Here is an 18,320-nt window from a genome sequence, read left to right as displayed (position 1 = left end):
GTTCGTCTAAAGTGGCGGGGGGTGGGGCCCATCCCTCGTGCAACTGATGGCTTTTGGGACCGAAAGATTCTCGAGCGACCACAAGCCGCTAGACGCTTACTTTGACGGCATACTTTTCAGTGCACGTCTATCGACTGAAAAGTGAAAGATTATAATATAATAATAGATGGTGCAAAAGCAATATCCAAACATGAATGTGCCTAAATTTTTAAAAATGGCGCTAAACGTCACTATGCTTTTACGTCTATGATGTAGAAATATAAACATACTCCATCGCTTGTTTACAATAAATTCTCTTTACGCCCCTATTTATAACAAAGGCATTAAAAATTACTTTTTTAAAACCAGTATAGTACATAATAGTAAATAAAAGTTTTTTATAATAACACCCAAGCTAAAAATAGTCCAAGAATTTTCTAATCAACTTATATGTAGTTTCTTGTCGAAGTTTTATAAAAGTTTTAAATCATAAATGAAATACATTCAACAGAAGTCGTCTAAGGATAGTTTGCTTATAATAGCGACATCTGTGAACAAAGAGTAAAACTAATACAAGTTTTTCTGACAGAGTTTGTAAAACATCAAGAACAGTATAATAATAATAAATCATATTCATTGGCTATTATTGCTGTATTTTTAAATAATTAGGAATAGATAATATATATTGACCACTCAAAATTAAAAAAAGGAAATAACAAAAATATTATTAGTGAAAAAATGTTAAATTTTTTAATAAAACACGAATGAATTATTCGAAATTGAAACTTGTTTATATTTTCTTACTAATTTACTACATATGTGAACAAAATCTTTAGATTCCCATTCTAATCTGTATATTGGATGATGTCAAAGAAATTAAATGGTTACATTTATACCTAAACAGAATTGTTTTGAAAAATTGACATTTAATGCAGTAAAATTAAGTCTCACAAGATTATTTCTAAATGATAAGGAGTCTTTATGACGGTCTTTAAACTGTCTAAACAAATTGTTGTTGAAGTTACTGTAGAACTAACTTTGAAAATAGTTTTTGTTCACAACTCGTGCTATAAATAATTAAAAAATTATTGTAGATTAAAAAAGTAATATTACCTGATTTAATAATTATCATTTTAGATCTGTAAATTTTATTAATTTGAGAATTTCACAATCTTTGTTACTTGACGATACTGATAAAGCATTTTATGACTTATTTTATAAATTGCCTTGAAATTATTGTTATTATTCCTGCAATGAAATATTCTAAAAATGAAATGATTACATTACGTTACTGATGCACCAATAGAAAAAATTAAAACCTTTATAGTCCAATCTTTTATTAATTAAATAGTTTTCTACCGATTTCATTTACTGAAAATTGTCATTAGATAAATGCAAAGGAAAAGAATTATTTAATTTTCACGCTATAATTTATTTTTAAAAATACCATAAGCTTCGCAAAACTGCCTCTTGGTAAATAATATGCTTTATCTATATATAGATAGATATAAATAGATACCCATAGTAGTCCGATTATACTCATCATCTTGAAACATTAGATTGTATTTCCCTTAACTAGTGCCCCGTTGGAACCATTACACAGTAGTAAACTTTTTTATTTGCCTGCAGAAGTACCCATGCTAATACTTAGGTCATGACAAAACGTTGAAGTTTTTAAAATGTTCCATACATTGGCAGGTTGAAAGAATTGAAAAAATAAACTATTTAAAAGTAAAAAAAAAAACATTTTATCCTACTTAAAATTTGTCTCTTTTTTACCAGCATAATAAAACGATCATGTGTCTCATAAAAATTTACATGTCGATAATATTTATATACAACGTTTTTTTTCTTCTTTTTAGAACGTTATGAATGGCTTAATCGACTGCAATAGTTTTTATAGACAAGACAATTTCTTAATAAAGTATGCATGCAATTTTAAGTGCATTCGCTTGCAATTTAAATTAAAAAGGTGCGATCGTCCTTATTGAAACAGCAAGTAAAGTTTTTGTTAATAAATGATAATTTTAATTTTGAAAAATTTAATTTTTTCAATAATTATGTACAATCTATGAAGTTCATATTTAATTGTTTTTAGTAAAAGTGTGGTGGATTTTTTTTAATCATGTGAGTAAACACACAACGGTAATTATTTCATTATATATTTATAAAATTGAAATTGCATTGAAGCATGCAATACCTTATGAGGGTTCGGTATGTAATTTATATTTTCACATTCACGTATAATTTCGTAAAAATAGAATCCATATGTATAACATTATTTCAGACACCACTGAAGAAATATATATTCGACCTTCACTAGAAAAGATACTAACACGCATTAGTAAACGAATACTTTTACTATATGGTATCAGTAATATATTTTTTTTAATCATTTGAAATTTTCTTCCTTTTTAAATTTATCGACGTAATAAAATTATGTCAGTAATAAGCTCTTTTGACGCTTATACATACATATATATATATATATATATATGTACATATATGTGTATATATACATATATTTAGGCTTTTCCCAAAGATCGCCTCGACGGTCCTTTCGACGACAATCAATTTCGTTTAATGTTCATGTAGAAAATTTAAAGTAATCCAAAACTATAGTTGTTTTAATTAACTTCTAGAAATATTAAGAAAATAACGAAAAAAGGTTTATTGCAAATAGTGATTTTACTTGTTCTCTTTTTCTTGTTGGTCCCCACAAATTTTAACAAATACTCGATGAAATCGTCAGTTGTCGCTGCATGGCTTTCAGCACATCTATTAATTTCCAGAAGAGTCCATATTGGTTCTAAACGATTTTAAAAATGTCGAGAGACGAGATGAAGTGGCATGAATACAATAGGAGAAAAATCCGTCGACGTAAAAATGATAATGATGAAAATATATTCCGCGACATTTTTAATAAATGCTACAGAGAATTTATAAGCAATTGCTCTATCACAGGAGTGAAGAAGATGAAAAAGTCTAATGCTCCATTAATAGAGAGGTAACGGAATATTTTTAATGACTGATTTTACCTGACTAATTAGATGTAATTGTTTGCAGTGTTTAAATAAACGCTGGTTCAAGAAGACTAAATTTTAATTTAAATAAAAAAATAACTTTTGTGCCCCTAGTTAGTTGAAGGTAGTCGAAATAAAACATAAGAGTATTAATCATGTCAAAGTCTTGCTGTTTTATAGCCAACGTCAGTTTGAATTCAAAAAGGTTTTACTGAAATCATTTGAAATATTTAGCTTAAGCTACACCGAAAAGCTAAAAAATTTCTTCGAAGAGCTCGCTACAGTATTTCATTTTAATAAAACTGCATGGTTGATTGTCTTGTTTGTCCTTAAAGCGCCATCTATTATCTTTCCTAGATGCATTGCCGCGGGGTCAATATTTCAGATGATGTATTGGTATTCTTAACTATATGCATAAAGCGTATACGCAGAGTAAACATCATAAATCTTATCGTCATCATTTCAGCCCTAGGATGTCCACAACTGGACATAGACCCCCCCTCCCCTATATCTTCATCTTCTGTCTTACCGACTACAAATCATCACAGACAAATAGAGAACACGTAATTTGTGTACATTATATAACACCACTCTTTATAAAGGAGGAATGAATACCATTTGAGGTATATCTGGCAACAAAATCCTGATGGATATTCCTTCATTGTCATTATTATTACTTTGAGTCAATTACACTTATCACAGAAGAGTGTAATTTTAGTAGAATTGGGCTTCTTTTCAACATACCTCAACATAAAGTTTTTCAAATGAGTCTTGTCCTGTAAGATCACATAGGACAAGATCTTTCCGGTCCCTCGGTCGCAAGACAGCTGAATGGTATCGACAAAGAATAGATCCCGCTCAGAGACAGCGCTGTCAGCCTATAGGCGCCCCTTGTGAAGATCCTCCGGAGAAATATTCCCCACAAGAAGCAGTGCCTTCGCAAGGGCTAAAGATTGCTAAAGGCACCTATTAGCTTCAGCGACTCTGAGGACCATAGATCAGCGTGTTAGGTAGGAAACCTACCTCGTTTCCATAACCCAGAATATCCCTTTCCTCCTTTCCCGCCGACATTGTTAAAGTCGCGGATCGCTGGATGCGGGCAGATGCCTTGCAATGAACGTCTAGCTGACGTGATGATAATGATTTTATAAATTATTTAAAATATTTTGTATTTATAACATTTATTATTTATAACATTTTAATAAAATGTGTTATGAATTTTTATAACAGTAGATCGTAATTAATAGCATTATTTTGTTTTTAATTATAGAGTTGCATGGATATTCCTTTCCGGGGCTACGTTTGGAATGTTTATCTATTTTTGCTATTATCTATGGTTTGAGAGTCTCTTCAACCCGTTTATAGTGACTATGGAGACTTCGTCGTACCCAATAACAGAGATAGACTTTCCCGCGATCGCCGTCTGCAATGTAAACAGATTAAGCAAAAAAGCTTTAAAGGCACTCGAGATGAAGCTGTAAGTGAAAAATACTCTTTTATATAACAATTTATAACGCCGTCATTAACCAAGGCATATAAACAAATATAAATATTTAATTAGCAAAACACGACGAGAGTACAAATAATTATTTTTTTTAATTACTCTAATGTAGACATATTTAGCCTATCAAGCATTTTTTTTCTTATAGAGGCAATAAATAAAACAGTATGACAACGTAATTATAATTTTTTTTTCAGAAATAATTTTGTATTTTGTTCGAAATAATAAAAAAAAATAGATTATTGACATCGCAAGAATTAATTGATACAATTATACCCAACATACAATAGTATCGTCCGTACAAGTATAAAGTTTCTACCGGTTTTTAATTCAGCAATAATAATTAATTTCACTAATGCAGAATCCCAATATGCTTTTGAAATCATAGTTTAGTTATAATACGAGTATTCTATTCTCTGTCAAAACCCCGTATTCAACAAAAAAGTTTTTTTAAGTTATTTTTGTAAAATGAGTTTATTTTTTGAAAGTTATTGTCATTACAATATATACTTTTCCATTGAAAAAAGTAAATAAATAGTATATACATCCTGTAAAATTTATATTAATTGTGTAACATACTACTGCTGTGATTAAATAAATAAGACGCATTCAAAACAAATGAAAAATATGAATCACAAACAAAATAGGGAGATATAAATGAAATAGAAGTAATGTAAATCGTAGCCTGTATTAAATAAGTATAATAAATAAGAATACAAGATAATCTAATATATAAAATTCTCGTGTCACGGTGTTCGAACTTGAACTCCTCTGAAACGGCTTGACCGATTTTTACCAAATTTTATATGCGTATTTAGTAGGTCTGAGAATCGGCTACTATCTATTTTTCATACCCCTAAGTGATAAGGGTTGTTCACCCTTAATTTTTTTTTTGACAAAATTTTTTGTTTTTATTTTTTTATGATACAACATACAAAAATACATACAACCCTAAATATTCACCCCTCTACGATCAACCCTTATTTTTAAATTGAAAATTAAAAATATTTTTTTTGCAAAATAACGTTTGCGGGATCAGCTAGTCTAATATATAAAATTCTCGTGTCACGGTGTTCGAACTTGAACTTCTCCGAAACGGCTTGACTGATTTTTTCCAAATTTTATATTCGTATTCAGTAGGTCTGAGAATCGGCTACTATCTATTTTCCATACCCCTAAGTGATAAGGGTTTTTCACCCTAAAAAAAAATTTAATTTTTTGTCAAAATTTTTTGTTTTTATTTTTTTATGATACAGCATACAAAAATACATACATCCCTAAATTTTCACCCCTCTACGATCAACCCTTATTTTTTATTTGTTAATTAAAAACTTTAAGTTTTGTTTGCAAAGCAACGTTTGCGGGATCAGCTAGTATAGTATAAAAATAAAGCTAAAAGCGAAAAAATGTGATAATTACCTAAGCCTGTGATTTTTGAGGAACGAGGTGAAGGAAGAAAGGCGATGCATGAAAGGAAATGAGTATGTAGAGGCATGTTAGAGAAATGTAGAATAAAAGAAGAGGAAAGTTAGATGATATGTAATTATAAAAAAGTAAGTGAAAAAAATTATTTAAAAAAATGTAAATGCCCAGTCCCAAAATCAAATACGGGAGTTTGTGTATAAGATTCCAATAACAGTGGCCAAATAAAAAAAGACACGCTTCTCCACAAGTAGCGTCATCTACGGACTTTCCAATGTACAATTAAGATTTCTGCACCTACACCGAGGCACTACTGTTATTATTTCTTCTAATATTAGTGTTATTTTAAGTGTTCCTTGTGTTGATTAAAAAATCAACGAAGACTTATATAGATGTGCGTATGTTATGATTGTATCGATTAATGGTATAGACTTATAGAATATACTCTCTCTCCGTGGTTATCATAAGAGCCAGCTAAAAAGAATTCAATGGGGATTTCAAATAACATCTCCGGTGCACCATTGAAATAAAAAAATCGCAGCCTCTCATTCGCATGCTATGCATGGCTAGTATTAGCATACACCCTTGGTCCGGTCTTATTGTTAATCATCCTATAATCCTATGAGGAACTCATAACACATAATATACGCAAGATCAGCAGTGGTAACCCACCAGTAGAGGACTGAGGTGTGTGATCGTAGGTCACGGGTTCAATTCCTAGAATACAGTCCTATATATAATTTACACTTAGTGCATTAATTATATAGAATTGCCGTGACTCATAAATAAGTTTCTAGAGGATGGACAGCAGCATTCTCTGCATAACAAGCATTGTATATATACCTTTGGATGATGCCTCCGGTAATGTCATTGAAGTTTAAACAACGTAAAGAATAAATGATATAAAATAAAATCAAATATATTTTGCAATATGCTTTCGGACTGGAACCCATATGTTACCAGGGAGCAACAACGAAACCTGTTCTGCTCACGCGTAAATTTATATAATTATAGTCAATCAGCGATGAACAATTTCGGAACGGTTTAAATATGATACGATAATGTACGTGCATGTCGACTGACCGTCGATTCTGGACCTTGGGTCAAGGCCAGGGCTTTTTAACTTAAAAAAAAATTATTAAAAAAAATAATTGTGAATCTGAAGTGTAAAGATTCGATGTCGTAATGATTATATACAATACCCGGTGATAAATATTGGACATAGACCTTTGAAAAGAGACAATGGGCTAATGTCTCTTTCCAAAGGCTGATGTGCAATATTTACCGCCGGATACTGTATCTGATCTCTTAGTTAATTTTAATTACTTTTATTTTTTATTTAAGTGACGATATTGTCAATGTCGCGGAAAGTCACTAAATGCGGACACCGAAAGAATGGTCACTGTAGCGATCTTTGAAGGAAGGATATGTCTTGCAACGAGCGACATCTTTTACTCTACATTATAATTTCAAAAAGAAATTACGTTTATTCAATGTTTACGAAATGTTTATTTAAAATCTTATAATTTTCAGATTCAAAGGGTTATTTTCAAAGAATTTTACTAAAAAAAGTATGTGGAATCTAGGTAGGCTAATCGATTTTACTAGAGGAGAAGGAGGTGAAAATCAAAAATACCTTTACGCAGACGACACAAAACTCTCTGCCGATAAGATCACTGACACAATGAAGGAGGTAAGATCTTTTTGTATTAACAGTAGCACCGCTAGTAACATATTAGCTACCATTCACCGCTTTAAATCTTTTAAGCGTATATTATATCACCAAAACATAATGATAACCAAATAAATAGTAAACAATAACTAATATTAATACGTGTAATTCGAATTGTTAATATGCTTTATTACTATACTACCATTACATTATTTTTTATTTTTGAAACAATTGATATTTAGATTTCACTCCTTTAAACCTATAACTAATCATCCTGTATACGCAATGGTTGAAATATTGACTATAGAATAATAATTAAACATTTTGCTAGTTTATTTTGTTTATTAAAGCACAAATAAAACGCAGTTTATATTCCTAGCAATATTGCAATCACATATATTAATAGTAAGTTATAATTATAAGAACGGTAATTTTTGCACCGAGTATAAAATGTATCTCATTATTTAAGATGTATTTAATTCTTGGCGCTTTGTAAGACTTACAATTTGATACGACTATTTTTATTTTATTTTTTGACGAAAGGTTGCACCATCGCTTCCTCTCCTCAATATTGTAAAACTGTGTAAACTGAGAGTGTTGAGGTGAATAATAAATAAAATGTTATAAGTTCGAGTAAAGATATGCGCTAAGCAATATAAATAAATAATAAATAAAAAAATAACAAGGATAGAAATGAGTATAGAAACAAGATAGTTATAAAATTACCAGATGACTTATTGCAGAATAATGCGCAAGCTATGCAAAAAATTATATTTATTTCTTAGACTTACCTTAGCCGAATAAGCGGTCTGCAGGACTATGTAAACTTCCGACGTCCCTTCCAAGAAACACAACAATGTGAGGGACATCGGATGGTTATTGCGTGAGCTCTGGATCTACTAGCTCAGACTCACAGAGTCGCCAAATCGACTCTTAGATAAGTTAAACAATAGTTATACATTCTTGTATAACTTTTTTAAAAAAAAAGATCTCAGATTTATGAAACTGGACTAAATTGTAAACAACAACTCTGATAAAAATCATTGTGGTGGAGAAAGTGAGGCGATAGGCGTGAAGATTGTAAACCAAATAAAATGGAAAAACTGAAAGAGGTAAAAAAGTATGATGATAAATTTGATATAAAAGTCAATGACATAGCTTAATGATAGGGAAATTAGACGCCCAAAACAATAGCAAGACACTTCATTAATTTCTTATGTTTTATTTTACTATTGTTATGTCAGCCATAGGACGTCTACTACCTATAAGCCTCCCCCATATATTTTCTAAAATACCGCCTGCATCCAGTGTCCTCTCCATGGTGTGAGTAAACGTTGCTACGCATACCACTCCATGGTTTGCAATACCAAACATCAAAGGCTGGCAAACATTAAGTTTTTTTCATATGTAGTGGCCCCTGCTATTGGGGACCTTTTATACCCCTTTCCGATTTTTGGGACAGGGTCAATTTTTTATTTTTTTTTTATTTTCGAGCACTTCTATCATTCCTCTTAAGATCTTTCTTTCTTCTTCTTGCATTCTACAATTCTTCTACCGTTCCATTTCATACCAATTTTCCCTTTTTTTCGATGCCAATATTTCTACACCTCGTTCCTCAATTATTACACTTTCTTTAATTTTATTAAATTACTAACTTATTTTAGTAGTAGTATTACGTAGTTTAGTCTTTTTGGTTAATCACATTTCATCGCAGTTTTTTACTTTTACTACATATGTATTATTATCATTCGTTTTCCTATATATTTTTAAATTATTACTTCCTAGTTTTTATTTGTTTATACGACTTTGAACAAGATTCTTAATTTTGGCTTTTGTTTCTGTTTATTATATTTGCCACTATCGTCCTCGTCCTATTCGAGGAACGTAGTTCTATCTCCATCATCATTCATTGGCATCAGGCAATTGAGTCCTCGCCAATCTGTTTGCCCAACCGGCATGCAAACATTATGCGGTGCATTTCATTGCTCGACTACTGCTGCATATCGGAAGTAGCTCTGTATTAGTTCCTTTCTTAGTTAGGATGGACTTCCGCGAGGTAAGCCCTGATTCTATTAGATACTTTTTAATTCAAATTACACTCACATCTAATTATAAATCTAAAACATTCTTCTTGTTAATACGTAACTTTATTTCTTCTAACATCTATATTAGCTGGCCCCGCGCTGCGAGGAAATGTTGCTGGAATGCTCCTGGGACGGCGAACATGTGGACTGTGACAGCATTTTTGAAGTTCACCGCACAGTTAGAGGTCACTGTTGTACCTTTAATAATGTTCTTTCTCTCACCGCAGCAGAAGCGTAAGAAAAATAATATTAATGCCACAACTGTTATAAAATGTTAATTGTGATGTAACGAACCTAACTTTGACACGTTTCTTTTAAAGTCTCACATGAAAATTTCTATTGTATCCCATAGCCTCCATCGTCTCTGTGTTGGGCTTTGATGTGATGTAATGCATATTACACGATATTACACGACTTACGCGACATTTACTAAAAGGATTACATTACAATTGAATTATTTTTAACTATTACATCTATTTGTACATGTAAATGTAATGAAATGTATAAAATGTGTACATAAGTATTTAGTATACATTTGCGAAGTGCGAAAAGATTTGGTTCTCTATATTTTCTACAACCCAGCGTGTTAATTCATATTATAATTCTTTAGCAATATATTATATTTAAAATTTACACATAAATACATATTTCACAAGTAGGTATATTCTGGTGCACAGATTACTCAGTAGGAATATTCATTTGCAGGCACTAAAATGAGTAAATCGTAATACGAAAATTAAAAATAAAAATAAGAAAATATCTAAGTCATTATATAGAAAATATAAATATAGTTGAAAGTGGTAGCTGAGCGGTAGAGGAGTGAGAATTTCGATAGTAAGTCGCGAGTTCGATCCCGGGATACCATCTTATATTTGCACTGCACACTAACAAGTTTACAGTGGATGGGCAGCGGCGCTCTTTGCGTATCATAATACCAGACTGCGATCGCCAATCCGCTTGCCAAACGTGGCGATTATGGTATATTCTCCCATAGATATCTTCGGTAGTAGTTTATACCTTGCTGTAGGGGTTTATTGGCTAAAACGATTACCGAAATTAAAAATAAAAACAAGAAAATAACTTCATGTTATATAAAAAATATTAGATAAGTTTTATTTATTAAGTTACATATAGATTTTATTTATTAAGTTGTTACACTATACTTGTGGTAAAATAAGTGCATTTAATATTCCAGGTTAAATAGAAGCGTCACAGAAGTGAAACGCCAAACTCGACCCGGCACGAGCTTCGGCCTAAATTTAGTTATAGACCCATTGATTGAGGACTACGCTTACACAACACGCATTGTACATGGATTGGAGGTAAAGTCGTTAACTGAACTAATTTATAATTGTCAAAAACATTTTAAACATATATTTTATAGTAACATACAATTCGCCGCCAATATAAGCACGCTACTGTAAACATTAGGGATTCTACGTGCTCTGTTAAACTGTGAAGCGTCATCTTTAGAAAAAAAATATTAGAGACTTCAAATACCACCGATGTCAAGAAGTGGTGTCAGGAATGATCCGTAGACGACTGACAGCGTAGTACAGGACGACAACCTGCACCGTCAACACAACAGACAACCTTTTTAAAATCAGAGCATTTCTAAAAACTCAAACAAAAATGAGAAATAGGATTCGTGCCTTTATAGGAGCTCATAACAAGCAAAGCCGTTGTTAAAGACTTTAGAAAGAAATCTTTGAAGGCATATGTCCAGCAATCGAAGTTGCAATTGCACACACAATTTTTTACAAAGGTGTTTTTATAACTAAGCCTAAAGAAAAACAACAATCATTACCGTATATTTAATAAAATTATCAGAATATAAAATACTTATAAGTGAAAATAATCAATATCAATACTTAAAGGTTTAAAAGTTTTCACAAATTGATACAGTACAAAACTTACGATATAATTATATTATAAATATACGCTTATAATATCGAACATATTAAAAAAAATACATTTGGTTTTCGAGCATCAAACAACATAATTATCCATTGCATAGATTAATAAATAAACAATTTATTTATAATTTAGTTCAGTATTATTAATAGTATTTAATTGGTGTTTTTTTTTTCAAATTAATACTTGGAAATGTGTATGTAAGTTATTTAATTTAAATTAAGTTTAATGTATTGTTTATCATATTTTAAATATAATAATTCTGTTACGAATTCAATTTAAAAAAAAAACATTTTTGTAGATACTTGTGTATGATTCTACACATTTTGCCGACCCGAGTGGAGATAGAGTGATTCTTCGCCTTGCCGAACCCAATACCGCAACCTTGCTTAAACTTAACTCCGTTAAACAGGTCGCTACACAAGAAGTTCGCAAATATAATTACAGAACTGTAAGTAATTACATATTTTATGGGATTTGTAGAGATAATTATAACGATATAATATTTTTTTTGTAACCAAAACAGCGAAATTGTCTCTTTCGTGACGAAAGAAGAATTAATTTCAATGACACATACTCATACAGTGCCTGCATCATTAATTGTCGAGTGAAAGCCGTACAAGCTCTCTGCAGATGCATACCGTACTTTCTACCACACATTTCTGAAATGCCGACTTGTACATTATTCGATCTACCATGCCTTGATAAGTATAAAGGTAAATATAGTTTCAATTTATTAAAGTGCTACCGAAACCGCTGTACCGCGTCCTTGTTATGCACACGGCGAGAGGGGGGCAATCATCTCATGCTCTTTTTTCTGGGCCCCCACCTCACACAGTGGTTTTGATAGCACTAAAATTTATTTTTTAATGTCTCAGCCACTCTCAAATTAAAACTTTCTACGAATATACTAGCTACGAATTTTAAGTAAAACTAATAGTAGAAAATACTAATAGTGACATTATTTTTTTTTTCAGATAAATTTTTTTCCATGTTTCCCAAGGGCATGGAAAATAATAACGAACTTGAAATAGAGCTACTGGATTCATTACGATGCCCTCATTGCTTGGTTGACTGCGAGTTTACAAAGCACATAGCTAAAACAATCAAAATTCCGTTAAAAGGACTTAAGACGGGAATTCAAAAATTTCCAATTTCGTAAGTTCTTCTTATATCGTTATAATTTTCCGCGGCGGTAACCAGCGCCTTGCGTTCTGCTATATGGCCTCTTTGCTTGTTAAATCCTTTATCCCTGTCATAGATAATAGTAAATGAAATCGATACCTGAATGCATATCGTCAACAAATCGACTCAACTTGTTCTTCACCGGATCTTCGTCGAGAAAAATTATACTACATAAAAATTACAATAGCTTAATAACTTCTAGGAATATAAAGCCTACAGGGACAGATAGTAAACAATGATTAATATAAATGTGTAATATATTAGGTTATTAATAATTTCTGAAACCATTAATTTTTGGATAGGGTGTACCATACATTAATTGTAAGCTAATGAACTATATATTCGTCATTATAAACCTCTTACATCTATGAATAATACTTATATATTAACCATTTAATAATCTTTAACTAATTTGTTCGTTCTATAACTCTAACTTCGTTTTTTCATCTTCTCTTGTCCAAAACGTCCTACTTTGGAATAAAAACCTCCCTCGGTAGTTGTCTTTAAATTTTTACACGTTCTAAAAGAAGGATCGAAACTTATTTGCGGATAAATTTTATTTATTGATTAAATGATAAATACATTGATTAATTTTGTCATTTAAAAAATTACAATACAGCTGTTAAACGATAACATAAATTTGCAATTTTAATCTTAAAACAAATTACCGAATGAACTATCAAATGCGTGAAGTTCATAGCGAACTATCAAATGGGCAGTTCCATTAGTGATTTAATTTTTTGATAGTTAGTCTCTACCCAAGTCACTGCCCAGTTTTCTACGACTATTTCGGTTACTATAACCTGGCAGGTTATTTCTCGATTCGTTTATTACTACTTTCGAAAGCAATAGCGGTTTGGGTGAGAACTTGAGTGTGAACATCCTGCGCATGCTTTTCGGTGCGTTGTCTCTACTTCAGAGTCATAGGACTCCAGCCGCCATCTCTTCTACGTATTATGTGGTCTGCCCACAGTCAAAGCTATGATAGCTTCGAATGCGTCTGTCTATACAACTTCCTTGTCCATCACGTCAATTTTTTCTTACACGATATCTTAGATTATAGGATAAATTGATAAAAAAATAATAACGTTAGTATTCTTTAATAATATAAATAACGAAGGCTTCTAAGAGAGCTGTTGAGCTTAAAGAGGGACAACCTTACGCGTCTTTAGGTTCTGCTATCTCAAATCCAGTGAAATTGTAAGTCTACAGGCAAATAGCAAAAAATATTTAACGCGGAAGTCAATAAATATTACTATTATATAATGACAGTTAAATATCGCCATGCAAATTTCTTTTGTTCGCAGAGCCAGTATAAACATGACAAATAAATGTTACGTGTCCATATACCACTCCACGTTTTATGGCACCTTAGACCGCTTGGATGTAGTCGCGTACTGGTATGAACTAGTTAGTAAGTAAATTGTTAACAATTTGTAATAACATCAGCTAGCCACATATTGCTGTGGCAACAAAATGGTATTATTTACAATTTGAACGCACGCAATATAAAATTATCATTTTTTCGAATATAAACAATCACCAATTTTACCTATAATTTTTTAAACGTAAAATTAATGTTGGTGTGAAAGCTTTAAAGGAGTGCATGTATAGCACTTTTGTTGTGAATTAACGTATAGTATACATTATCTAAATCAATGCTTTCAGAAATAAATAACCTATGACAAAATTGTAAGAATATTGAATATTTTCAAAATTTACAACATATTGAAATTTTATATTGCTAACATCAGTCCCTTTACGAATCCGACTGCCAGATGTAATTAGCCAAATGTAATTAACCCTTAATCAAACAAACTTTATTTTTCGAGTAATTTGAAATCTGGTCACGGCTTTTAGGTAAGTGGGTGCCGTAGATTTCGAAAAACAACTCCTTTTTTTTATAAAAAGGGGGGAAATGGAGGTTTTGCAGTGGGAAATTATTTCCCAGTATCCGGTATTTCAAAGCAAAATATAATTAAGTGGGAAATTATTTCCCATTATCCGGAATAGCCCTCAACTTTTGATATATTTTTACTACAAGTTCTATACATGTAAGTTGCTCCTACTTTACTTGTTTCTTTTTTGTCTTATATAATAAAATTGAAAAAAAATACTGTAATATGAGTGAATAAAGTTATAAAATGAAACAACAACGTTAGGAATGATATATAGTTTTAATATAAACTGAAACTTAATTACTAAGAAGAATAATATTATTGAGGTGGAACAGCGTGAAAGGTAAAAATTGCTTCAAAGCAATTTTTAGCACACAAAGCTACTCCACAGGTGGAACATTGTATTTTTGTTCTCTGTTCTTTCTGTTTGGTACTGCAAAAGCGACACCTTTTGTAAGTATTAGTCTCTTCTGGCAAGTGTATGCCCACATTCAATAAACGAATTTCGTCTGGCACGCCAAACCTACCCCCTTTCTTATCTTTTTTAAAAAGTACACCTGTTTGTGCTTTACCTTTCCGTGTTGTGTGATTATCTATTAGGGCACGTGCTAAGCGTAACCTAAATTCTCGGTGTCCGTGAAGGGTCGCAACATGTGTATAGTTGTAGGTAATATATGCATTTATTATGGATGATCGAACAAAAAAAAGAAAAGTCTCATCCAGTATTTTCGAGATTTACGGCTTATTGGATACGATGATCTAAAATGATCGAATAGATCAACTCCACCCATGCTAAGTGTATACGAAGCAATTGCTTTCGGGCAAAGAATGTCTGCTCTAGAACCATCCTTTTGGGTCCTCTTTACAAGCATTGTATCTAGTGGCTGATGGGCTGTCGTAAGTATAGCGACTTCTTTCGTATCAAGCCATTTAATGGCTGTGATTGGCTCTGCAGTAACAGCTGCAAACTGATGTTTTTCCAATCGCAATGGTTTTGGTTGCTTTTTCTTTATTATATCAGGTAGATCTTTTTTATTGCATCTGACTGTCCCTACTGCATAAATCTTTTTATCATAAAGATCTTCCATAAGATTACAACTTGTAAAAAAGTTATCAAATGCGACTAAAGTATTTTTTGGTACACTACTGCAGAGTTTCATGACAACATTGTATCCTAATCCTTCATTTTCCGTGCTGTCGCCTTTTCCAGTATAAACTTCAAATTGGTACAAGTACCCGGTTTTTGCATCGCACCTTGCCCAGACTTTAAATCCTCTCTTGATGGGCTTTTTCGGCATATATTGCTTTAACGAACTTCGACCTTTAAACTTCACCATACATTCATCAATTGATTGTACTTCAGAATTAAATGCTTCTCTCTGATAAACCTTGTTCAGTTCTGTGAGGAGGGGTCTCAGTTTATATAATTTGTCGTATTCAGAAGAGCCTCTTGGTGGTTCCATTTCATTATCATTTAAGTGGATATTTTCCGTAATTTTTTTAAATCTTATGATTGGGAAAACCTGGGCAATTTCCTTGTTGTAATAAAAAGGATCTGAAGACCAGTACAGTTCCATGTCCGGCAGAGGATTTAAGCCCATGAGGATTAAAACTCCTAGATACGCCTTAATATCTTGTTGAGTTACTGGTTGCCAATTGTTGCTATTTTTCTGATATGCGTATCTATTTGTTTGTTCCACAATTATAACAATCAGTTCATCAGGAAAAAGCCGTTCAAAAATACTTAGTGGTGAAGTTTTGTGCGTGTCATTCGCCTTGGGTTTAAAACGTTTTTCAAAAACGGGAATATCATGGGTTTCGGATTTTGTCTCCCATACTCTTGGCTTAGAACGATCTCTGCGTATTTCGTTGTTAGTTTCAGTCTGTTCATCATCTGCCAAAAACTCTTCCATGGGAACGTCAATGACATTTAAGTCTTGCTGAACTTCAAATGCGTGAATGTCTTGAAGTTGTATATTACATTCGTCATTTTCTGTATCTAAGTAATTTAGCAAAGGACTGTCTGTTGTTGGTGAGTTTGTGATATGAGATGTTTCTCCTAAGGCTGTCAGTAAGGCATCCGTTGAAATCTGTTGGGCTTGTATAGTAGGCGTTACTTGTTTATCTTCATTCGATTCGAAGCCGATGATATATTCAAGACGTTGTTCAATTAGGTTATCGCCAAGCTGATTGAGGTAAGTATCGGATGGAGAATGAATGCTATTGACATAGCATGAGTCATCTTCAGAATCTGAGGCTGATAAATCAGACAAGTTGTCTAAATTTTGCACCACCTCCTCCAATTTTTTCTTTGGTAGAACTTTTTGTAACTTTTTAGCGTCCATATTTAAATAGCTAAAACAAATAAAAGGAAGTCTAAACTAACTTGGTAGTCTGAGCAGTACAAATAGTTCTAAAATATAAAAGTTATAAAAATCAAGTGAGAAATCACACAAACGCAGTCATAACTCTCGAGAAAGCTCCATATATGAGTTACTCGCTGACAATTTTGTGTAAGTTAGATAAAATTATAAGTAACTATACCTGTTTAGGTACTTATATAGTGCAACAGACAAATTATTTATTGTATATATAGAAATTGGTATTTTTCAAATGCAGGAACAAACAATGGGAAATAATTTCCCACGTAATTAAACCTAAGAAAATACAACAAATATCAATGCTGCGAGCCCAAAAACCGTAAGAAACATTCAGAAAACAAGTCTAGTTTACAAGATTATTGTGTTTATGCACTTACCAGATTTTTTTCTTCAAAAACTTTTAAATCTTCCGTTTGAAACGGTTTTTTTCACAAAATATTTCAAACTGTGTTTTTGACATTGACATACAATGACAGTTCGCGCCTTAAGACAAAATGTTGCAAATAAATAAAATTAAAAAATTCTGTACGATTATTTTTCTCTAAGGTTGGTACTGATTAGAGTTGCCAAAAACGAAATAAAACAAAAAAATTACAGTAGTGGCATGTGGGAAATAATTTCCCAATATTTGATTAAGGGTTAATTCTGATAGAAAATATAAATTAATGTAACATATTTAAGAGTGATCACTTTATAAAGGATGAATGAAAATAAAGATAGAGAAAGCTTTCACAGCTCTGAAGCTTTTTACTGAAAAATGAGCTATACATAAACAATCAACATAAATGTTTCATTCCACTAAGGAAAAATCTGTGTAATAAATGTAGTGAACTCTTTATTAAGCATATACATCCTCTTCATCATAATTTATTTTGCAGGTAATGTTGGTGGAGTTGCTGGAATTTTAATGGGCTTGTCCATAATCAGTATTTTCGAAATCGTTTATTTTTTTTGTATTAAATTTTTAATTCGCATTATTAATTGGTTCGTGTTTAGTTTTGTGAGAGGTTTATTTACCATAAAATGAGCATTTAATAAAACAAACAAAATTATTGTACAATTTAATTTAAATGAATAATAAAAAAATATCATTACTTTATTAGTATATGTTTTCTGAGAAACATGTTCAACATCTATAATTTTTTAAAAATTGTTATTTTAAGATAAAGCATTCAGAAATTGTGCGTAGGCAAATTATAAACTTCTAGAAACAAGTTAGTATATAATAACTTTACAAAAAAAATTCTGTTGAACCGTACTG

The 18,320-nt window shown here is 31.7% G+C and overlaps 1 protein-coding gene across 1 annotated transcript; it reads left to right on the top strand.

Annotated features, from left to right (window-relative positions):
• Positions 1-2,804: 2,804 nt before the first annotated feature.
• Positions 2,805-18,086, top strand: LOC137920056 (sodium channel protein Nach-like). Its single transcript, XM_068763288.1, has 10 exons — positions 2,805-2,986; positions 4,273-4,479; positions 7,459-7,618; positions 9,770-9,915; positions 10,877-11,003; positions 11,897-12,046; positions 12,122-12,311; positions 12,573-12,753; positions 14,088-14,194; positions 17,938-18,086. The coding sequence occupies exons 1-10, from the start codon at positions 2,805-2,807 to the stop codon at positions 18,084-18,086; spliced, it is 1,599 nt and encodes a 532-aa protein (XP_068619389.1).
• Positions 18,087-18,320: the final 234 nt, after the last annotated feature.

The sequence above is a fragment of the Battus philenor genome, unplaced genomic scaffold (assembly GCF_028537555.1).
Source record: "Battus philenor isolate CCGP_79_NKW_IND1 unplaced genomic scaffold, ilBatPhil1.0.hap1 SCAF_17, whole genome shotgun sequence".
Lineage (NCBI taxonomy): Eukaryota > Metazoa > Arthropoda > Insecta > Lepidoptera > Papilionidae > Battus > Battus philenor.
The sequence above is the reverse complement of the archived record's forward strand: the minus strand, read 5'-3'. Positions and strand labels throughout refer to the sequence as shown.